General features: G+C 41.8%; 1 protein-coding gene across 1 annotated transcript in view; it reads right to left on the bottom strand.

Annotated features, from left to right (window-relative positions):
* ARAP2 (ArfGAP with RhoGAP domain, ankyrin repeat and PH domain 2) overlaps nucleotides 1-24,564 on the bottom strand; it is a 419,396-nt gene that overhangs the window by 219,703 nt on the left and 175,129 nt on the right. The window contains exons 12-16 of the mRNA XM_089678380.1: nucleotides 22,972-23,057; nucleotides 18,859-19,041; nucleotides 14,854-15,028; nucleotides 4,984-5,106; nucleotides 4,247-4,391 (exon numbers count right to left, since the gene is read on the bottom strand). Coding sequence (XP_089534506.1) covers nucleotides 4,247-4,391; nucleotides 4,984-5,106; nucleotides 14,854-15,028; nucleotides 18,859-19,041; nucleotides 22,972-23,057 — 712 coding nt within the window. The remainder of the gene's footprint in view (nucleotides 1-4,246; nucleotides 4,392-4,983; nucleotides 5,107-14,853; nucleotides 15,029-18,858; nucleotides 19,042-22,971; nucleotides 23,058-24,564) is intronic.

Raw genomic sequence — 24,564 nt, 5'->3', positions numbered from 1 at the left:
GCATGACCTTAAGAGAGCGATTCACACCAGACATCCCAAGAATATTGCTACACTGAAACAGTTTTGTGAAGAGGAGTGGTCCAAAATTACTCCAGATCGTTGTGCAGGTCTGATCTGCAACTACAGGAAACGTTTGGTTGAGGTTATTGCTGCCAAAGGAGGGTCAACCATTTATTAAGTCCAAAGGTTCACATACTTTTTCCTCCCTGCACTGTGAATGTTTACATGTTATGTGCAATTAAACCATGGCAACATCTAATGTTTGTGTAGTATTATGTTCAGCAGACTGTGTTCTTCTATTTTTGTGACTTAGATGACGTTCAGAGCACATTTTATGCCCAATTCATGCAAAACTCCACGTAATCCCAAGGGGTTCACATACTTTTTCTTGCAACTGTATATGAAACATATTTTTGAAAATATATCTTTTTTAAATATATTCTTCAGATTTTTTTAAACATATTCTTTTACATATAGTTGTAAATGCATTCCAAAAATGTAGATTTGTATTTTTAAAGACATACAGTACATTTGAAAATGTATTTGTAAAAATATTTTTCATATACTTTGTAATAAAAGCGCATTTCAACATACAGCATATATATATATATATATATATATATATATATATATATAAATATATTGAATATGGCCAAAATTGTAGTATTTCAAATATATGTCAAGAATATATATATGTTGGGAAGAATATTTTAAAAATATATTTCAAATGTGGGTTTTCTGTTTCCTTTTTTTCCCCTTCTACTTCAGGATAAATATATCAAGCTATAGGCCCTGTGGCTAATAACAGGTCTACTGTATACCTGATTTATTACCTGTGCATTTAGCTGTTGTTAAGTTGCTCTTTGCTCAGTGCTACAATGGCTTACTCTTTGTTGTGGAAAGAGCCTCTCCTGATTTCTCATAATGTAAAAGGTTTAAATACTCCAGAGAAAAGATCTACTCTTCTGAAAAGCAGAAGAGTAGCCAAAATGTCTGCCCTATGATGTTCACGTAGCATTAAAACCAGAGCCAGACTCATGTGATGAGATGCAAATATTTCCAACCCATGAGAAACAAAAGTGGATCAAAGCTGCTGATGAAAAGATGACATATGTTAGTGAGCTGCAGACATGGACACTTTCAGAGCTACCTCATGATAAGCATTCAATCAGCTGCAAATGGGTTTTTAAGACCCAATGTGACTCTGAAGGCAAGGCCTGTAGGTACAAAGTACGGTTAATGGAGAAAAGGTACCTACCAAAATGTGGTGAGGATTACATTCTACCATTGTTACAGTTGCAAAACAAAGTACTTTCAGAACATTATTAACAGAGGTGGCTTCTTGGAAAATGATTATGAAGCATCATGATATCACAACAGCCTTTCTTAAAGTAGTTGTAAAGGCTCAAGGTTTTTTACCTTCATTCTATGCATGAAGAACCTTCTCTCTGCAGCGTCCCCCCCCCAATACTCGCCTAAGCCCCCTCTTGATCTAGTGATATGCGGTGGAGGGTCGGCTACCCCAGTACTCCCTCTCCTCATTGGCTGAGACAGTAGATAGAGCCATTGGCTCCAGATGTTGACAATCACAGCCAGTGAGCTAATGAGAAGAGAGGGGTGACAGGGCTGATCGTGTGACTGGACACATGGAGCAGTAGCTGGGGAGTGCGCATGCTCGAGCGCCCCGCAGAGCAAGCTGCTTGCTGTGGGGGCACCTGACAGGAGGGAGGGGCCAGGATTTTCAGCGGAGGATCCAGGCTCCTTTGTGCAAAACCATTGTACACAGCAGGTAAGTATAACATGTTTTTTATTTTTTTTTAACAAAAATTTAAGCTTTTAGAATCACTTAAATGGTGATAACAAAGAGAATATATGACACAGCCAGAAGGATATGTGAAAAATGGAAAACAGCATCTTGTGTGTAAATTGCAGAAATCTCTTTATGGACTCAAGCAATCAGCTTGAGCATGAAATTTAAAAATAATAGTCTTGTTAGATGAAGGATTCATACAAAGCAGAGCTGACCCATGTCTATACTCAAAATGTGTAGATTCTGACTACACTGTATGTATATTTTACTCTATATGGATGACTTGATTGTTGCTCACAAAAAGGATGAGAAAATTGCAAAGTTGTCTGCAGTGTCTTACCAGCATTTTGAGATCAATGATCTTGGGGATGTGACATATTACATGGAATTAACATGCAGCATAAAGAAGATGGCAGCTTCGTATTTAATCAGAAATCTAAAATTGAGGCAGTGCTTCAACAGTTTGACATGACTGAAGCCAAAGAAGTAAATACGTCTATGGACACAGCATATCTAAAAATGGAAGAGGATGAGGATCTTCTTCCTCTTAATAAACAGTACAGACAAGCAGTGAGGCATTGCTATATATTGTAACCACTACAGGTCCAGACATTACATCTGCCATGTTGCTTCTCTGTAGATATATGAGTGCAGCACATCAAACAAATGAAAGACTTGAGTCTGAAGCTGTCAGCTGTTGGTAATTTAAACCTCATAGGATTTGTGAACTCTGATTAGGCAGGTGACCTAAGCTCTCCCATATGCAGTGATTACTTGTTCAAATTAGGAAACAGTCCTTTATCTTGGTCCAGCAAGAAACAAATCTAAGTAGCTTTGTCTTCTAAAGAGGCAAAAACATATCTGCTGCCTATGCCAGTCAGAAAGCTGTGTGGTTACGTCAATTGCTTGAAGATCCTGGAGTCAATCTCCATGCCCACAATCTTATATGAGGACAATCAAGTGTAGTGCCTCTAGGTAGCTAGACTTTTTTGTTTTTTTCTAGACAGAGGCTGGGTAGCAGCTTGGGATGAGTCAACCAGGGATTGAGGCAGGAGTTCACCTCAGGACAGGCTCAAAGGCTCTACAGGTCAGGGCTTATGGAGCCCTCCCACCCTTCCAGAAACATAGAGAACTTACTGGAAGAGGGGCAGAGGTAGGGAGGAGGCCCAGATCTGCATGTTTAAGGGACCTTGGCCAATCCCCAGGCAGAAGGCCAGGCATGGAGGACAACCCTTAAGTTGGGCAGAGTCTGAGCAGCAGGGGAGTCAGGTGGAAGATGGATTGAGAGAAGGCTGGAGTGTGTAGCCTGAGAGGGGCCCCAGGGAGGGGAGACTACTTACAGGCTTGTTGCTGGACAGGAGGATCTCCACAGCCCAAAGTTTCCTAGGGAGGACATTTAAAGTAGCAGGGAAGGAGCAAGCCCAGCAAAAAGCCTGAAAGCAGCTACCAACCCACCTCGTTGACAGGACAGAACAGTGTGAGTACTCCTACACCCCCTGGGACAGACACAGGGAGAGGGTGGTCAGGTGCAAGTCCCAACTAGTTCTCACCCAGGACTACTTAATTGTCAGCTCTTGGAATCCCTTGCCCAGGGATCAGTGCAGCTGGGTGAAGAGGAAGGATTCATCGGGGGTCTGAGGAGGTACACCAAGGGGGATTAGAGCTCTCGAAAGAAACAGTGCTATTTTCTATTTTTGGATCTACATTTTGTACAGTGTACAGGTTACTAAGAAATTTTTCCTTAAGTTTACAGTTCCCATATACCTCTAGACCCCATCCAAGTTGTTAGCCCCTTAATATAAACAACTAAAAACCAGAACAAGGACTGTTTACTAACTCTAAATGTACAAGTGTGGAAAAATGCGTGCTGCCTGGCCATGCAGAGCTTAGGGGCACAAATAAATCCAGCAGCACTCAAGAGGGTTGTGCAATGCAAGGATGTATCAAACTTGCCACCAATAAGAAGATCAATGCAAGAACATAGAATATTGACATCAGACATCATTACATTCATGATCTGGGTGAAGAAAATGTAATTGTTAAGTATTGTGAAACTAATAACATGATTGCAGATGCTTTGACAAAACTGCTTACAAAAAACAGATTTATAGAGCTGAGATCCAAAATGGGAACATAAGGAGTAGATGTTTAGTGGGGGTGTTTGAATACAATGTTCATGTTCAAATACAATGTTTTCACTGAATAAAGTTTCCTGTTTGCAGTGAAGCAAACAGAAACTACATGTGGACTACGCACTGTCAGTTCTGTAGGGCTATATACAAAAACAGTTACAGTTTCGGACCAGAGTGCTTTGGTATGACTTGATAGCCGACCAGTAGTGGTTGGTCAAGTTCTCTTATGATTTTATAGTGACAGCTATTTGTTGGCCTTATAAAAAATTACAATTACATTTGTGTCCTATTTGCTTTCACCTACCCTGAATCCAGGATGAAATCTGATGGATAAACAACCATACACACTGCTTCACTTAAATCAATGCAACCTTCTGGCACAGTTTTATTTTTATCTTCGTAATAGCTCAGTAGACTGTTCTCGATAGTGCACCACCACTTTGTCATGTCTGTTATCAAAAAATATGAAACATGGGATGTTGTTATTGTACAGCTACACTGTAATTAATATATACAGATCCCAATATGTAGTATATGCTCGTAAAATAGCATTCAACTAGACTAGTCTTTGATTATGCAAAGCCTGGGTTAGATAATTCCAGCATGCTAAGCTGCATACTATGAACTGCTGGTTTATAACACAGGGTTATCAAGATTGCTCACTGTTCTTTGAGGTCTGGTATCAGCTGCACCTTCTTTTGTATATGTATTCCTAGAACTGAAGATCAGCAGAGCAGGTATAAATCTCCAATGGAAATTCTATAATAGGTCAACTATACTGTAGAAAGGAAACTATATATAGTAGAAGAAAACCTAGTGGTTGAAATGATCAATGGAACAGAGCATGCATACTTTGCTGTGCTAATAAAGTGCCACAGTGATCTGTTAAATCTTGTGTAAGTCAAAATCCATTTTTGTTAAATCCCCTGTATACTGTTTATTTATCTGTATATTTATTTTCCTTGTGAGACAATGTTGTACCATGTGTTTAATATATAAATGGAAAATGTTTTATACGTATATGTTAGGAAAATAAATCACCTTCTTTTATCTTCCTGCTGGAAGACAACTTAGAAGAACTTGAAGAAGATTTGTATAAAAATCCACAATAGAATAGATTCTCATTATTTCCATTCTTTGTCAGGTAGTCTGTAGTTTGGTAATCTAGAAAAAAAAAAGGTCAGTCTAAAAGAGTACACTGTTAGGTTCATTTTTCCTATAGTGCTATATTTTACTACCTTCTTCTAAAGCCCAACTCCAGGAAGGAAAAATAAAATCTACCCTTGCTGTGCGGGTCCCTACAATGCAAGGGTAGGATTCTTATTATGTCTAGGGAGTTTAATAACAGGCAAAATTACATATCTTATCCACCGCTCATGCTGGCTAAGGTGCTGCCCTCCCCTTCCAGGTCTGTGAGTGGTTCCTAAGAACTGTCACATTCAATGCAGGGCCATTAACCCTGCAGTGTGTGGTGAGGGTGAGAATGTGACTGTGGCCGGAGTGGAGTAAGGTAAGCATTTCCCCTCATTCTGACACCCCCTAGACATAACGTTCATTTAACCCTTGCAGTGCACGGAGGCCCACTGCATAGGTATTTTTTTTTTCTTATTCCTGCCATAGGCTGTAAGGCAGAACTATACTAATCACTTTATCTAATACTGCAACAACATTGTGCATTATTTCCAAATGTCCTTGCTCATATAAATTTGACATTTGACTTGTTTTCCACAGACAGTTCTGATCAAGGCTGCCCCATATAGATTTATGATGATCAGTGAAATTTGTGGAAGGAATCAATACTGGAGAAGAGCACGGTGGGGGAATATTAGTTAAAAACAAACAGGCAAACAGCAACTCTGCAATCTACGCACAAAGAAATGATTGTTCGCATTACCACGGCAGCATGAGCTCTAAATACAGCACTGAAATTGTCAATTGCCTGGTTTTCAAGTCTGGACTACAGAATACTCCCTCTCTCCATCTTTAAATTATGAGGGGGGGGGGTTCTGTTTCACCAACAGAGAGCATAAATGAACTGACAACACTTGAGATTTCCCTGAAGCAAAGGCAGTTTGGGCAGCTTTCTACAGAAAGGTAGGTATTCACATTGGAGTTATGACAGGATCAACAAGTCTTGCTGTACTTACAGCATTTATGAATATGTAAATAGACAAAACATCAAGAAATGTGCATTTATTGCAGAGATGTGATTATTTTTCTAATTTTGCCCAAGCATACAAATTTCATATCCTGTAAATTGTCACAAAATTATTGTTAACCACTTCAAGTCCAGACACTTTCACACCCTTCCAGTCCAGGCCAATTTTCAGCTTTCAGTGTTGTCACATTTTGAGTGACAATTACTCAGTCATGCAACACTGTATGCATATTAAATTTTAATCATTTTTTAAACAGATAGAGCTTTCTTTTGGTGGTATTTAATCACCACAGTTTTTTTTTTAATTTTTTTGCTATATAAATGAAAAAATACCAAACATTTAAAAAAATATTTTTTGCTTAGTTTTTGCTATAAAATTTTGCAAATAAATAGTCTTTCTTCATACATTTAGGCCAAAATGTATTCTGCTACTTTTTTTTGTAAAAATAATATAAATAAAGTCTATATTATTTAGTCTGTTTGAACGTTATAGAGTCTACAAACTATGGGATATACAGTATACTGTATCTAAAAACTGACCAGTCAAGACCCTAAAAGCTGCATTTCTGCACAGCATTGATCATTTCTATTATGCTGCACAATACAAAGGCTTTCATCCTGCTCCAAAAGCAGTACCTTAGATCTAATCTGACCCTCTGCCTCCTCAACCCTTTATGTCACCTCCAAAGTACATCTTTCTGGTCTCTGGCCAACTAGCCAAGTAGTACCTGGTGGACAAACATTGTGATAAAACAATGTTGGTACACAAAAATCCTGAGACACAGAGCTGCAAATTATCTGCATCTATCAAAGTACTTGAAGGTATTTCTACTTGCCAGAATACTTTTACCACTAAGATAGAAACGTTTATGGTAGTTTCTTCTTAAATGCAGCAAGACTTACATAAACTGAGAGATGGAGTCACAGAGACTGAAACTAGGATTATTACTATGGAAGATTAGTTAAATCCTTCACTAGATTATGCAGAAATAACCTACACTTTACTGGCCTCCCAGAAAAAGCAAAGGAGTCTAATCCTGTGAGCTTTTTAAGAATCACTCTTGATTGCTACTTACGGCTGATAAAAAGTATCCCCCACTTTTGCAGTAGAATGAACCTATCACAAAACAGCAAGATTCCCACCCCCATGGACACCTCCCCGAGCTTTTATTGCTAAACTATGTAAGAAAGAATTCCAGGTGTGGCATATTATACATAGTTACATTGGTCTAGCTTCCACCAATGTAACAATGTATATTCCATACTTGTGGGAACCCTCTAGAAAAGGGGTCTCCAAACTTTTCAAACAAAGGGCCAGTTTACTATCATTCAGACTTTAGGAGGGCCGGATTGTGACTAACAGGGGTTGAAAATGTCCTGGACCCAGCATCAGTGAGAATTAGCCTGGACTCAGGGCTAGTAGTCCGTTACATAGCACCTGTGGTCAGCAGGAGGAGGAGATATAGTAGCCCATCATTGATATTACTGGAAGGAACAGTACCCCATCATTGGTATCAGTGGGAAGAATAGTACTCCAACATTGGTATCAATGGAAGAAACTGTGCCCTATTGTTAGTGTTGTTGTTGGGAATAGTGTTCCATTGTTAGTATCAGTGGGAGGAACAGTGCCCCACTATTGATATTAGTGGGTGGAACAGTGCCCCATCATTGATATTAGTGGGTGGAATAATGCCCCCATCATTGATATTAGTGGGAAGAACAGTGTTCCATCGTTAGTGTCAGTGGCAGGAATTAAATCCCACTGCTGATATCAGTGGAAGAAATAGTGCCTCATATCAGTGGGAGGAATAGTGCCCCAAAGGCCAGATAAAGGCTAGCAAAGGGCCACGTCTGGCCCTCAGGCCACAGTTTGGAGATCACTGCTCTAGAAGCTGGAAACCATTGTAGTAGACACCACTACTCCAGTAATCTCCACTAATCCTGTGTCGAGGAGCTGACCTGCTGCATTCTGAACACAAGAGGTTGGCCACACAGCTTTGGCACCATTCAGAGAATGTTTTGCATTTACTGCATTAATGCAAGCATTCTCTGACTGGACAAGGTGGAGAGGTGGGGTGGTGATGTTTCCTTTAGTCTTCTCCAAATAGCACCCTTGTTGACCTCCTGTGTTTTTCAGGATGCAGCAGGGCAGCTGCTCGACACAGGACCCAGAAGTCGGTGAAGATCACTGTAGTAGCTGTGTCTACTACAGTGATTTCCAATTTCTAGAGGGATCCCACAAGTATGGAATATGCACATTTACATTAGCTGGAGCCAATGTAATTATGCTTAAAATGTCATACCTGAAATTCTTCTTTAATTTTAAGGACCGAAATCTGGTTGTGCAACTCCACAGGGATATGGGAACTTTAAGAATATAACCATTTAAATGTTGAACTCCTGCTTTTTACTGGTAACACTAAGATTGGTATATGGCGTAAACTGCCAACTTGTGTCATGGAACATATTAACCTTCTTAAAAAGATTAATTTCTTCAAAATCCTTTATTTTTTGGCACTCTATGATCTATTTGCCCTCTAAATATTTTAAAGTGTTATATTCTATGCTTAAACCTTTTTTTTATATGGAGCTCTAGCAGGCCCAAACTAAACTGGTCCATTCTGAAACATCCTAAGAAAACCCGGACTGGTCATAGGGCACACCGGGCATTTGCCTGGAGGGTCGGAGCCACATGTCCTAAGCAGAGCGGCCTGTTGATGAGTGGGCTGTACAGCAGGAGGTAAGCGGCAACCGTGGTCCAGACAGTGCTAACACAGATCGTGGCCACTGCTTACCTCCCGCTATGTGGCCATGCCTAAAGCAGAGTTGACAGAAGGTGTGGGAGAAAGTGCTCCAGTGACAAGCAGGAAGTGTCTCCCAGGCCTGCCGCTAAAGATACACCACACTGAAGGGACAACAGCGGCCTCTTTGCTTCACTGGCCAGCACACTGTGACAGCTGCACAGGGGTTGACAGGACCATTACATGCTGGGAGGAAGGTGAGCACACTGAACCGTACACTGTCCTAGTGTTACAGCTAAACAGTCCCTCTCTGTAGCAGGGTGGATTGGGCTGTCTCTTTGCTGCATTGGGCTGTTTCTTTGCTGGACTGGGCTGTCTCTTTGCTGGAGTAGGCTGTCCCTTTGCTGCAGTGGGCTGTCTCTTTGCTGCATTGGGCTGTCTCTTTGCTAGACTGGACTGTCTCTTTGCTGGATTGGACTGTCTCCTTGCTGGACTGGGCTGTCTCTTTTCTGGATTGGGCTGTCTCTTTGCTGGACTGGGCTGTCTCTTTGCTGCATTGGACTGTCTCTTTGCTGGACTGGGCTGCCACTTTGCTGGATTGGGATGTCTGTTTGCTATATGGGGATGTCTTTTAGCTAGATTGAGACGGGGTGTCTCTTTGCTGGATGGAGATGTCTCTTTGCTGGACTGAGTTTTCTCTTTGCTGCATTGGACTGTCTCTTTGCTGGACTGGGCTGGCTCTTTGCTGGATTGGGATGTCTATTTGCTATATGGGGGTGTCTCTTAGCTAGATTAGGACGGGAATGTCTTTTTGGTGGACTAGGCTGTCTCTATTATGGATTGGGATTTCTCTTTGCTGGATGGAGATGTCTCTTTGCTGGACTGGGCTGTCTCTTTGCTGCATTAGACTGTCTCTTTGCTGGACTGGACTGCCTCTTTGCTGGATTGGGATGTCTGTTTGCTATATGGGGATGTCTCTTAGCTAGATTGGGATGGGGATGTCTCTTTGTTCGACTTGGCTGTCTCTTTTCTGGATTGGAATTTCTCTTTGCTGGATGGAGATGTCTCTTTGCTGGACTGGGCTGTCTCTTTGCTTAATGAGGATGTCTCTTTGCTGAATGGGGATGTCTCTTTGCTAGATTGGACTGTCTCGTTGCTATATGGGATGTCTCTTTGCTGGATGGGGATGAGTCTTTCCTGGACTGAGCTATCTCTTTGCTGGACTGGATCGGCTCTTTGCTAAATTGGGCTCTTTGCTGGACTGAGCTGTCTCTTTGCTGGACTGGGCTGTCTCTTTGTTATGTGGGGATGTCTCTTTGCTAGATTGGGATGTGTCTTTGCTGGACTGGGCTGTCTCTTTGCTGGACTGGGTTGTCTCTTTGCTGGACTGGGCTGTTTCTTTGCTATATGGGGATGTCTCTTTGCTGGATTGGGATGTCTATTTGCTTAAATAGTATGTCTCTTTGCTGAATTGGGATGTCTTTTTGCTGGATTGGGCTATCTCTTTGTTATATGGGTATGGGTATTTGCTGGATTGGGCTGTCTCCTTGCTATATGGGGATGTCTCTTTGCTGGATTGGGATATCTCTTTGTTGGATTTGGCCATCTCTTTGCTGAATATATAGGAGGCATTGTGATTAGAGAGAAAGGGGGAGGGCATGACTTCAAGTAGAACTGTGATAGAGGCTGTCGGGCGATTGCTGGGGTGGTTGGTGATGGAATATTCACGGAGTCAGTTCTCCACAGTGTAATGTAAAAGGGCACTGTGATATAAAGGGGACTGAACTGCAAAGGGGCACCGCAGTCAATACAGTGCCTCTTTACAGGGCAGTCCCCTTTATATCACAGTCAATATCCTGTCACCAACTGCCTCAGCGAAAGCCTAACCCCTTGTCAGGAATGGACTGGCCAGCAATGGTGGGACTCACCTGACTTATGGGCTGCAGTACCAGGGCTGGCCAGCGGGTGCTCCCAGCAATCAGAGACTCAACCTTGCAGCCAGCCAAACACCTGAAACTGCTTATGCTGGTGTATTTAAGGGATGGCCAGACCTGCAGACTCTGCCTTGGTGTGTGTTTCTCCTGGGCCCTGTATCCTGTTCCTGCAACCCTGTTCCTGTCTGATTCGTTGCTGACCCTGCTCTGATCCCTGGCTTTGTCTGACCATTCTCCTGCTCTGATCCCTGGCTTTGTCTGACCATTCTCCTGCTCTGATCCCTGGCTTCGTCTGACCATTCTCCTGCTCTGATCCCTGGCTTTGTCTGACCATTCTCCTGCTCTGATCCCTGGCTTGTCTGACCATTCTCCTGCTTTACCCCATACGTTCTGACCTCCTGGTTATGATCCAGCCTGCCTGACGACGCTTGCATTGTATGTTTTGTTATCTGTGGGTGGTTTGGTTTGGTTCGTTTGCACTGTGTTATGTTTTAGTATTGCACTGTGTTTATGTTTGTATTGTTAGTCTTTAATAAATTATATTGTTTATAACTTATCTGAAGTCTGCGTTTCCCTGCGTCAGTCACACACCTCTGGTCATACCCGGGAGCCCTGACATTACACCAAGGCCAATCCTGACCAGAAGTGGCTGCACAGGGAAGCCATCTTGGTTTGTTGATGGGAAGGATGGATCTTGATGAGGTTGTGTATTTATATCTGCTAGTGTTTGATGACAGAGAGTATGCTTATCAAACTCTGAAGGAGTATCCCCGGGATGAACTGCTAGAATGTATACGGCTCGCTCATGTTCTAGTAGATCAGGGCACAGAATTCTCTGAGGTGCAGCCATTGATTCAGGTTTGTGCGGAGTTGGTTTCATCTGGTACCCCCGAATGCAGAGATGAATTTTTGCCGCCATTTAGTGCCGACCAGGTAGAGTCCCTGGTATGGTTATTAGAGGATGATGTGGATTACTTTCTGGAGCGTTATTCTGCATGTTCACCACAGATACTAAGAGATTGTATAAACGCAGTGCAGTCATTGACCAGACAGGCTTTGTGTAAGCTGAGCTTTGTTCAACCCATACTGCAGACATGGACAGATTTGTTGCACCCAGCCTCAGTCAGCTTGCAAAAACCCAGTCCTGCTTCTAATCTATTTCCTCAAAGCTCTATTCCTGCATTCCCAACAGCTCCTCCTGCCCTGCTATCTACCGCATGTCAGTACCCTGTTCCCACTCGCTGCACCTATCCTGCCTTTAACCCTGTAAAGAAGCCCTCTGTAGCAACTGTTCCTTCCCCTGTTCCATCCTCCAGCTCTTCTCTGTCTCCAGCTGCTCCACTCGTTTGCAGACCTGCGTTTACTTGCAGTGCTCCAGTAGTTAAAACCAGAAAAAAGCGAAAATTCTTTCCAACCAGTACCATCCTGTCAGTATCCAAACCGGTCAGCCTGCCGTCTGAGAACCGGCCTTCCGTGGTTCAGCCTGGTGCCTCGGCACCCGCACTTCAGCCTGATGCCTGTACCCAGCCTGATGCCTGTACCCAGCCTGATGCCTGTACCCAGCCTGATGCCTCTATTCAGCCTGATGCCTCTACTCAGCCTGATGCCTCTACTCAGCCTGATGCCTCTACCCAGCATGATGTTTCTACCCAGCCTGATGATCCTATTAGGCCAGTTGACCCGATGCCCGCTGTCGAGCCAGACGATCCAATGCCTGGTGACCCGGTGCCCACTGCCTTGCCAGATGACGCGGTGCCCGCTGGCAAGCCAAATGACCTGATGCCTGGTGACCCAGTGCCCGCTGTCATACCTGGTGACCCGATGCCCGCTGTCGAGCCAGACAATCCGGTACCTGATGACCCGTGCCCGCTGTCGTGCCAATTGACTCAGAGCCCACTGTCGTGCCTGGTGACTTGGTGCCCACTGCCTTGCCAGGTGACGCGGTGCCCGCTGTCGAGACAAATGACCTGATGCCTGGTGACCCGATGCCCGCTGTCCAGCCAGACGATCCATTGTCTGACCCAGTGCCAGCGGTCATGCCAGTTGACTCGGAGCCCACTGTCGTGACTGGTGACTCGGTGCCTGTCGCTCCGCCTGGGGGTCCGGCGCCCGCCGCTCCGCCTGGGGGCCCGAGACCTGTCGCTCCGCCTGGGGGTCCGGCGCCCGCCGCTCCGCCTGGGGGCCCGAGACCTGTCGCTCCGCCTGGGGGTCCGGCGCCCGCCGCTCCGCCTGGGGGCCCGAGGCCTGTTGCTCCACCTTGGGGCCCGGCACCCGCCGCTCCGCCTGGGGGCCCGATGCCTGTCTCCCTGCCTGGGGGCCCGATGCCTGTCGCCCCGCCTGGGGGTCCGATGCCTGTCGTCCCATCTTGGGGCCTGGCGCCCGCCGCTGCTTATGCTGGTGTATTTAAGGGATGGCCAGACCTGCAGACTCTGCCTTGGTGTGTGTTTCTCCTGGGCCCTGTATCCTGTTCCTGCAACCCTGTTCCTGTCTGATTCGTTGCTGACCCTGCTCTGATCCCTGGCTTTGTCTGACCATTCTCCTGCTCTGATCCCTGGCTTTGTCTGACCATTCTCCTGCTCTGATCCCTGGCTTTGTCTGACCATTCTCCTGCTCTGATCCCTGGCTTGTCTGACCATTCTCCTGCTTTACCCCATACGTTCTGACCTCCTGTTTATGATCCGGCCTTCCTGACGACGCTTGCATTGTATGTTTTGTTATTTGTGGGTGGTTTGGTTTGGTTCGTTTGCACTGTGTTATGTTTTAGTATTGCACTGTGTTTATGTTTGTATTGTTAGTCTTTAATAAATTATATTGTTTATAACTTATCTGAAGCCTGCGTTTCCCTGCGTCAGTCACATACCTCTGGTCATACCCTGGAGCCCTGACACCCCTATTTCCCCCCTCCCCGATCCCTGGAGAAATTGGCTGCTCAGTCTAAAGTGCCTAGGCCTATTTTTTGTCCTTGTCAATGCAGCCTTCCAGGATCTATTTATGGTGGGTTTTGGGTAGATGTTCTAACCAGCCAATGATTAGTCTCCCTGAAGTTTACTGATAAGCTCACCCATCTATTTATACTTCATTGTACCTATCTGATGCCAATTCAGTTCATGAGATATAAATCATCTTTTAATCCGTTATGTCCTAAATGTCAAGTGGGCCCTGGCTCCTTTTTCCACCTGCTCTAGTCCTGCCCACATATACAGGCTTACGTGAAGCAAACACCCTTTTTTATCCTCCTGAGTCTTTAGAATTAAACATTATTTGCACTTTTTTACATGAGGTATTGTTTACTGCCAAGAAGCTGATGTAATCCAAGCTGGAGTCCATCTTACAGCAATGGACAGCAGAGAATAAATAATAAAATGCTCTGGTTCAGGAAACTGATCTATGAGTTCTAAGAGGTTGCCCAAACTTTTTTTTTAAATGTTGGGTATGTGTCGAGCAGAATCTTTTACTTGCTGTCTATTAGATGCAGGTACTACTTGAATTTAAACAGAGGCTCTTATGAGCTTAGGTCCAATGTACACAGGCTGCAGTGCCATATACTCATTTGTGATCTAATACATCTAAGAGGTACTATAAGTTCCAAATATTTCTATATGCAAGACAACAAACAACTCTTTTGGTTTTGGTTTTCATAGTTTCTCAACCAATTACACTCTAATAAATGGGCTTTGCTTTATTTTTTTACATCCTGCGAACAGTCTGTGATTACATCTCTCATTTCATTTGTCCTCAGCAGAATGATAACTTGCCAATTGTTTAATACATTCTTTCTCCTTCTGCTATATTTCAGAAACCTTGTCTATCTATTTCTTTGACCAAATATGTCCAACATAGGTGATTGTCTTTGTCAGCTTTGATGTTGTTATTCTATGCTCATTTTAATACTTATAAAAAACTCTTACACCATGTTCTATGATGTAGAATGGGGTCTGACATACATTTCATGCTCAGATATTTAGGACAAAAGGTCTGTCCATTTATGACCAGTCTAAGAATCTGCTGCCTTACAAATCTTGGTGCAAATGTACAAATAATGAAGCAGTACATAAGGTCCATTGAAGAATGTGTCTACCTGAGAATCTGTTATGATGTAGAAATTCCATTTGCAAACGCTGTCCAGCCATCTTTGCTAGAAGGTATGGCGTGCTGAAGACTGCATCTCCAGTTGTGCACATGACATCAGCTCCACTAAAAACTAAGATCATTGTTTCCAGTACATCAGATTTCGTGACTGTGGCACATAAAGCCTACGTTTCAAAACAGAAAAGAAAAAAGTGAGGAAAAGAATGAATCTTCTGTGCCCAAATAAAGGGCACAGATGGAGAACTCATCTGAAATGTTTATTAGTGTAGCTTACATTCAGTCCAAAGTCCTAAAGTGACAATGCCTATTGGGTAAATTATACACTTTGCAAGGATTTCAGAAAACTTTATTGCAGATTCTCACCTGACTCTCTTCGGAAGATAATGTTAATTGACTTGCCAGTTCTATTATTAGGTTAGATGTGAGGTATGCCTTCATTATACCCATCTAATCTATCTCAATGTTATAATAAGATAACTGACAGTCTCTGCATCCTTTTACATATATCAAAACATTTGAAGATAAGTAACCAAATATGGAACCACTGCAGGGGTGCCAACAGGAGGGACTGACAAACTTAGCCTAGGAGACAAACAGAACCAACCAGCTCTTTCATGGGAAAGACAGATTTCCGTGGGCTAAAGAAAATGTTCCATTAACAGTGTGCTTTGGTATTGTAGTGATTGGTGGGCAACGGGAAAGGAAGGTATCATCATTGCACTCCCCCCAACTCTGATGAAATGTTTATTAGTGTAGTTTACATTCAGTCCAAAGTCCTAAAGTGACAATGCCTATAGAGTAAATTATACACTTTGCAAGGATTTTGGAAAATGTTATTGCAGATTCTTACCTGACTCTCTTCTGAAGATAATGTGACTTGCCAGTTCTTTTATCAGGTTAGGTGTGAGGTATGCCTTCATTATACTCATCTAATCTATCTCAATATTATAGGTATGTGAGAGGTATGCCTTCATTATACCCATCTAATCTTATCTCAATGGAAAAAGGAAGATATCATCATTGCACTCCTCCCAACTCCAAAATTAAAAATTAACCAAACATGTTTGTTTATTTTTTTTGTTTTTAAGTTTCACTACAGCCTACCCCTGGTTGCCATTCTTGCCTAGGAATCTCCTCTGCCCTGAAGCCTCATACAGCAGCCAGAAGAAGGTGAATCTGGCAGTGGCAGTTGCCTGAAAAGGAAGAAAGAACCAGCTCCCGATGATGTAAAAAACAAAGATAGTGGTATGATACCCAGGGTGTGGCAAAGGCACAATTCTGGATTCACTGGACAGTTTAGTCTGGCAGTTGTGCACAACACCAGTGAAATAATTGAGAGGAGATAAAAAAAACACATGCAGGAAGGTGATGTTCCTCTTTAAAGAATATGGTTCATAGTTACACAATCTCAAAACCTCACATGGCATCTCAGAGACGCAAAGAAAGATGTTGCTAGTGCTGGAAGACTTCTGGCTGCCAGACACTGTGATCAGAGTGGATAGGGAACATATAGCGATATGGTACCCAGAATGTGTCACTGACTGCTAGTCATACTCTGATAGCTGAATGGTGAAGTATCTTCACTCAGGGTCTACAGACCAACCTATCTAATTAGTACTGGCCCAGGGGCAAACTCTTGCCTATCAGAAAGGCAAGAATTTAGATTTTTGGAGCTATACTATACATAAAATATGTAAAATATGCCCAAAAGCTGCAATTGTTCTGACATTTGAATTTTTGTCAGTTAAAGAAAATCATAATTGGATGTAGGTTAAAAGAGTAAGGTAATTTAAAGCATATGTAAACTCAAAAACATATTATTTCACGGCTTATGAACACTTTGATGTGGTGGCTGCATTTGTTTTTTTAGACTTTTTCTTATATTTTCAATTGGTAATCCTGCGAATAACACATTTCCTATCTCTGTGTGGCTACAATCACTTCTCTACTATATCTGTACAGAGAGCAATATGTGGAGAGCAATGGTTGCCACTAAGACTGGACATTAAACACAACTTTCTCTCTTCATTTCTATTACATGTATATGAGGGAATTTGTAGTTTACATAATAAAGATAAGAATGTTTGATGCTTCCAGTTCAAATCCCAAGAAATCATAAAGACACTACATTTCTGGCAAGATCCAGAGGTATTTTCTGTACTTGCTAAAAGTGGTCTTAGTCTCAAAATAAAATTTGCAGCAACCATATCTAGTGACTGGAAAGCTGAACTATACTACAGTATTATTCTAGGGTTTAGTAATCATTGCGCTGGAAAATAGTGTACACTGCCATTACAAGTTTTATTACTAGCATTTTTTTTTCTTCTTTAACCTCTTGCATACCAGTCTAATTCTGACATTTCTCACATACATGTAAAAATCTCCTTTTTTTCTATATTTAAAACCCCCAAACATTATATATTCTAAAGCAAAGGCCCTGGAAAATAAAATGGTTGTTATTGCACTTTTTTATGTCATGAAATTTGAAATTTACCCAGTTGTTTATCAAACACAACATTTTCAGGAAAAAAATAAAAGTAAAAGAGTTTTAGTGCACACAAGCACAATATAATACCCACATTTTTGGTAAAATATACTGTAGATGTTGTTACGCCAAGTAAATAGATACCTAACATGTCACACTTACACCTAGATGGATGCAACACTAGTCCAATGCTGCATCAGTCCCCTGCCAGTTCTGCACAGAGAACTGAGTGATCAAACAATGTGATCGCTCAGTTTTCCCCCTCTGCTCTGAGTAGAGAGTGGTGACTGTCAGTCACTAGCTTTCTGCTCTGCCCCTCCAATACTCACTGGAGCGCTCAGGGGAAAACGTCCCCTACTGCAGCTTGTAAAAGGAATCCAGCAGCTCATTAACTGTTAAGATTTCTTTTATAAGAAAGTCTACTGTTGGCTCTAAAAAATGACACTGGGGTAATACCTGCAGCTGTGGGCATTATCCCTGTATAACCACTTCCACTGATGTACATGTATGTTGCTGGTGTGAAAGTGGATAATACCCATATTTTTGGTAAAATATACAGTGGATGTTGTTACACAAAGTAAATAGATATCTAATATATCTTTAAAAAAAGAAGTATGGGCTTTAGATAAAAAACCCATTATACTCACCTAGGTGGATGCAATATCAATCGAATGCCCCACCGGCTTTGCACAGAGATCTGAACAATCAAATATGGTGATCACTTAGTTCTCCCTTCTGCTCTAAGCAGAGTGTGATGACTGCCAGTCACCAGCTCTCTGCTCTACCCCTTCAGCACTCATTGGAGCTGCATATCATGGTGATACCTCACCCAGATCACTTTTGCATGAAAGCCTATCGCCTTCTCTAAAAAATGATACCAGGATCGTGGCTACAGTTGCAGCTATGATCCTTCTATAACCATTTCCACATGAGGACATATGGGTATGTCCTAAGAGCTGGAAGTGGTTAAAGTCAGATAGATCTTAGCCCAAAACTTTTATTTTACATTTGAATTGAGCAGTGTATAGTAGAAGCCCTGTTTTATTTTTATTTTTGTTCTGTTGGGGAGATTTATTTTTACTTCTTGTCTCTTCTTGACAAACAATCTCTCTAAAGGAACTCCTTTTTTAAACAGTTATCACAGGAAAAAGTTTGACCTTAGATACAATTTAAGGACCTGGTTGGTTCATGTAATGACAACACATATATCTGTCATATAGGTTTATCTAGACCGCTGCCAGGAGTTATGATGATGTGTTAAATGCAATATGGCTACATATTATGATATATTACACTTTGCACATCTTAATTGCTCTTTGCACATACTTGCTGAATAAACTTATTAGCGTGTGCTTGTGGACAAATAACTCTTACCACCATTGGAGGAACACCAAAGCTTACAGTAAACAGCTTGTTGACATAAATCTGTGCAATTTTGAAAATGTTTGTAAATTACCTACAAACAAAGCTATTGCAATATGTTCAGTTTTATTTTTGACATTTACGCACCTCATTTAACTGTTGAGGAGATAAACTCGGAGAAGGTACCTTCTGAAATCTTCCCTCTTTATATTTTTGTGTGATAAACAACCTTCTCTGGTTAACACTGGAGGTCACAGGAAGCGTGTTTTCGGGCAAAAGATTTGCTTCCCAGAAGCTATTAACTTTTTCATTTCCCAGAACAATGAAAAGCTACCAAAAGAAAACACAAACAAACACAAAGATAATGAAATCATTTGTTATACTGTATTTGTTGCAGAGTTCCACACCTCTGCTTTTCTGCAGTGATGAAAGCTGACTGAATTTTCTGATCTAACTTTAGCCGATTGAGCAATATTGTACTGCCCATCACATCATCACATGCCAGATAGGCTCTAATAACTAGAGCAGATTTTATTAAAAACTTGGTACCGTATCTGACCTTACTGAGAGTGTTATTCACACCAGAGCTGAGTGTCATTGATTATAGCTACATACGAGTGCCAATTAGGAACACATAGTTATGTGTAGTTTTATATATATCATGTACAATAGGTACCATAGTTATGCATAACAGAAAAATGGCCCTGGGATTCCCCACACAATTAAAGGTAAGTAGTGCCCTACTCAAATAATAAGGGGTCTCCTAAAATATTAGAACCAACCAAAGAAAAAGAAAATAGGGAACTAACACCATCTTATGGCTACTGCAAATTTACAAAACATATAAAATAGAAATTGAAATGGCAACCCAGCATCACTCCCCACTGAACCATGTGTTCCCAAATGGGTTGCCAATTCTAATTATATTTTATTTGTTGCATTTTTGTAAGAAATTTGCAGTAGCCAAAGTTGTTGTCAGGTACCAAAGTTACTCAAAATGTTTAAAGCGATCCTGTGCTTTATTGATTTAGGGCAGCTGAGAGGGAAGAAAAGTACTCAATGCTTTGTTGCATGGAGGGCATGTTAATCTCTTCCCTTCTTCTCAAATGATAGCACTGATGCTTTGCAATTCTTTGTAGTTCTTTAGTATAGAGGTGAGGATCAAGTCCTCTTTTCTGCATGCTTAAAGTCCTGACATGGAGCTTTTAAAGGGCTGCTTCTTCTCACTCTTGCAAGCAAACAGAGCTGCGGTGGAGAGAATAAAATGTACCGTATTTTTTGCTCCATAAGACACACCTGAGCATAGGACACACCTAGGTTTTAGAGGAGGAAAACAAGAAAACAAATTCTGAACCAAGACTACATAGTATAGGAGATGACCAGAGACTACAGACATAATACAGGAGATGACCAGAGACTACAGACATAGTACAGGAGATGGACAGAGACTGCAGATATAGTACAGGAGATGACCACAGACTACAGACATAGTACAGGAGATGACCAGAGACTGCGGACATAGTACAGGAGATGACCAGAGACTGCGGACATAGTACAGGAGATGACCAGAGACTGCGGACATAGTACAGGAGATGACTGTAGACACACTACTGGAGATGACCAGAGACTGAAGACATATTACAGTGGATGAACAGAGTTCTTTCAGCAATGCATACATGTACAGTTTGTGAAAAACAGCTCAGGGTTTGGTATAACAGTCCACAGGCAGTATATGGCGGGAAGGACATACCTGGCCAGCCGTGTTCAGCATCCTCTCTGAGGTCCGGGTGTGGGGCTCCCACTCACATCACAATTTCTACTACAGCAGCTCCCTCTCGAGCATACAGGCTGCATGGGGCGGGTTCAGTTGAGCTTCTGGACCTGGCCCCGCCCTCTTCCTGCTGGCTGGCCCAGTATTCTAAAGCGGCAGCGGAAGTGGAGATGGGGGGAGGCTGGGTCAATATTCGCTCCATAAGACGCACAGACATTTCCCTCCATTTTTGGGCGGGAAAAAAAGTGCGTCATATGGAGCGAAAAATACGGTAAGTATATGTTGCAACAGGGGCTGACATTAAAGTGAACCTGTTCCTTTGCCCTGCAACGAACAGTTAAACAGCCCCTAAGCCCTTCCTTTACCAACCTTTGGTGTTTTTACTCACTTCCCTTGCTTCTGTCCAACACTCCATTCCTGCTGTGGTCCATGCATACTATTACACTATGCCTTTACCTTGGCGGGGATTTTTTATTTTTTTTGATGCAGTTTACTACCACTTTAAGCATGCCTCTGATTTACCATGTGACAGCGCTAAGTACCAGCACTCAGTCACTCAGTCAGTCAGGCACCAAGAATGGCGAACCAGCATTTTCAAAGGGACTGGGCAACTAATTAGAACAGTGGGAAGATGCACATACACTGGAGAATGCCTAAAGTAAAATGGTGAGAGTTTAAAGTAAAACTGTGGCTGGGATTTGCCATGTATTCTTAGGAAGCAGTGAATATCTTTTAAACAGACCCTCATTGACCTCTGTAGCCACAGACACTATGGTAAAATTCATCAAAGTTTACAACACAAAATACTTTCACTTTTTTCAGCAGTTTAGCTCATTTGGCTCTCCCCACCCAGCAATGAGTTGCCAGCCTACCAATTTCTTGCCTTGTTTTGCTGTTGGTCAACTTGTTTAAAGCTTGCCATTCACAATGCAATCTGATTTCTAAATCTGTGTACAATCTCTTTTAGTTTCACCAAAACTGAGCAATATGAGGACAAACCTAAACCATCCATTCTACTAGTATTAAATCAGCCAGGCCATTACACTACATAGTTGATAGCAGATCTAATGAAGATTGTACAATCAGAATGAATTGTGAATACTTTACAACTTATTTGATGATGCTAGAGAATATGCAAATATTTGAATGTACATTATATATACAACCTGGCCACATGGCTACCTTAAAGTGATTTTAAACCTTCACAATTAAAAAAAAAAAAAAAAAAAAACATATCCCTCTAGAGTGTGTACTAGCCTTAATTCAAAGCCCAATGGAGGTCCTATCTGCCCTGTTTTCCCTCTGCTATCTGCATGAGTCTGACAAGGTATTCTTACACCACAGAATCCCAGGAGATGGCCCCGTCACTCCTACAGCACACAGCAAGTGGTCATGTTTACCTAGGACACTACAGAGGGGGTGTGACCATTCACTCCCCTTAGTTCTCAGAATACACTTGGCTCCCTGCTCTATGCTGTGCAGTATGTAACATCAGACCCCTAACCCTTGCCTCCTGAAGCTCAGAGATGCTGTTTAAAATATGTGCTTTAGGAAGCTGTAGAGAAGAGAGGACTGCAGAAAAACAGGCAAAACCTACAGTATGTAGGAGGATTTGTTTAATCTCTGTGTATCGCCTGAAGGCTAGTCACTACAGTAAGTATATATAAGGGTTTACAACCATGTTACGTATTTTTAATTAACAATGGGTGTGCTTTAAATAAGGGTGCTTTAATTGGAACTCTACCAAATTATTTTAGGCATTTGCAGACAAGTTATCACAGTAGCAACTTAATTATGAGACAGACTTTCAGGTTCCTTTCTCTAGAGTACATTCTCCTTTTATTCTACAGCAAATCCAGTATAAGGCTGGTAACATAAAGGTTCTGATGCATGCTCCAGATAAGTGAAGATTTTGACACCTGTTCTACCTAGATCTGTATGAAGTCCAATTAGGGCCAAAGGTGGGGAAGTTACGCAGACTGAGTAATGAATCTCTTGCCATTAAATAAATTGGCAGAAATAAGTGGATGTTTTAAATTCTATTCTGTCGATCCTTGAACAATCAAATAAGACTGACCTTCAGAATATAAGGATTTGCTTAACATGGTTTGCTCGTTTTATTGCATGGTATGGTTAGTTCATACAACACTGTTTTTTTACAGAAAGTAAGAATGTATTTGTCCAGGCCTTGATTAATGATATACACTATAAATTACCTTGTATTCCTTTATCAGTCACTATTAGTACTATTAGTATCATAAGAATATTCTATCTATGTACTCCAGCACAATGTATGCCCATATGTAATCTAAATGTATCACAATTGTTGTTCTGTAACCTCAAAATTGTTAGATATCATATCTATATTGAATGTATTATTTATGCCATAGTACAGGAAGATGACAAAAGGCCCATCATATATACATTATGATTTCAGAAAATTTACATTTAAGCAAAATCACTAAAGTAAAATAAACATCATTCTATACCTCAACGAGTTCATTGGTCCAGATTGATGTATCCAGTTTTAAACTGTGCACTTTTGAAACTTTGCTTCCTAATGCTCTGTGTTGACCTGTCGTTATAAAGAGAATTATTGACAAAGTGATTTATTCATTCATTCATGTGTTAGTATATGGTGGAGATGCTGTATTATCATTTTTCTTACCCATTTCACTGCCCTTATTTGTTTTTTAGCAGCAAATCCCTGGTCAAACAGTTTCAGGCATAGTTGGATTATAATTCTGTTTGGGGAATTTATGGTTAACACCAGGGGTGGACTGACAACTCATGGGGCCCGGGCAATAGGGGATCATGGGGCCCCTGTGACCTAGCCCACACTCAAACAACACCCAAAAAAACCTATGAAAGGTAGCAAGGGCATCTCATGGGGCCCCCTACAGACCCCGGGGCCCTCAGGCAGTGCCGAGTGCCCAAATGGTCAGTCCGCCCCTGGTTAACACACAACTCTGCTGCACTGCATAGCCAGACAGTTAGGCCTCATTCACAGAGGTGTACTTAAACGTGCCTGAATGGTCAGTCCGCCCCTGGTCAACACACAACTCTGCTGCACTGCATAGCCAGACAGTTAGGCCTCATTCACAGAGGTGTACTTAAACGTGCCCGAATGGTCAGTCCAACCCTGGTTAACACACAACTCTGCTGCACTGCATAGCCAGACAGTTAGGCCTCATTCACAGAGGTGTACTTAAATGTGCACCCAAGCATAGGCTGTGTTTGCCTGCATGGGGGTGCACAGGTGCTCCATGCAGCCCCATGCTGGCAGTCCTATTCATGGGTCTTGCATGGGTGTACATTTAAGTATACCTGTGTGAACAAGGCCTTAATACTGCTATTTCCGATTTCATCTTTTGTAGCTGTGTTACCTGCCCAGATATTGGACAGTCTAGCAAGTGTGATGATCTCTTTGTATTTACGGCAAAAAGCATAGAGAAGAATATAGAAACATAACAGCTACAAATTTCAAAGATACTGTGATAGCTGAACAGTCATATGGACCAATTCACTAAGCTATAATACATGTGTTATTTGCCATAATGATTGTTATTTGAGCCTCATGATTGTTATTTTCAGTTCTCATTGGTTCTCGTTGCTGAAAATAATGGTTGTAATGGCAAACTGTTATCCGTATAGCTTAGTGAATTGAGCACGTACAGTCTAGTCGGATTGAAAATAGAAGTTTAATCAGGAAAACGGTTGTGTAAGCCTCACTAAAATATTAACCACTTCATGACTAGCATCTCGTTCCCCTGCAAGCTCCAATTCTCTGTGTATCTCTCACATTATCTTAAATCTTTTTGCGCTCGAATTCCATTAACCTAAAATTACTACACATTACATCTTTTCAGCTTTTCTGTAAAGAACTGACTACAGACATATCCAATTTAAATAAGAGTGGTTCATTTTTCTCGTTTCGGAAATACAAGATATTGAGGCTGATTTACTAAAGGAATTGCAAGTCTTCCCACAATCAATTGTCAATTATCCAGTCATGTAAAAAAGCAAATTCCTGTCCACATAATGTATCTGCACATAACTGGATAACTGATGTGAATATTTAC

The sequence above is a fragment of the Staurois parvus genome, unplaced genomic scaffold (genome assembly GCF_062004578.1).
Source record: "Staurois parvus isolate SC_StPar_1 unplaced genomic scaffold, SC_StPar_1.0 ptg000204l, whole genome shotgun sequence".
In the NCBI taxonomy this organism is placed as follows: domain Eukaryota; kingdom Metazoa; phylum Chordata; class Amphibia; order Anura; family Ranidae; genus Staurois; species Staurois parvus.
The sequence above is the reverse complement of the archived record's forward strand: the minus strand, read 5'-3'. Positions and strand labels throughout refer to the sequence as shown.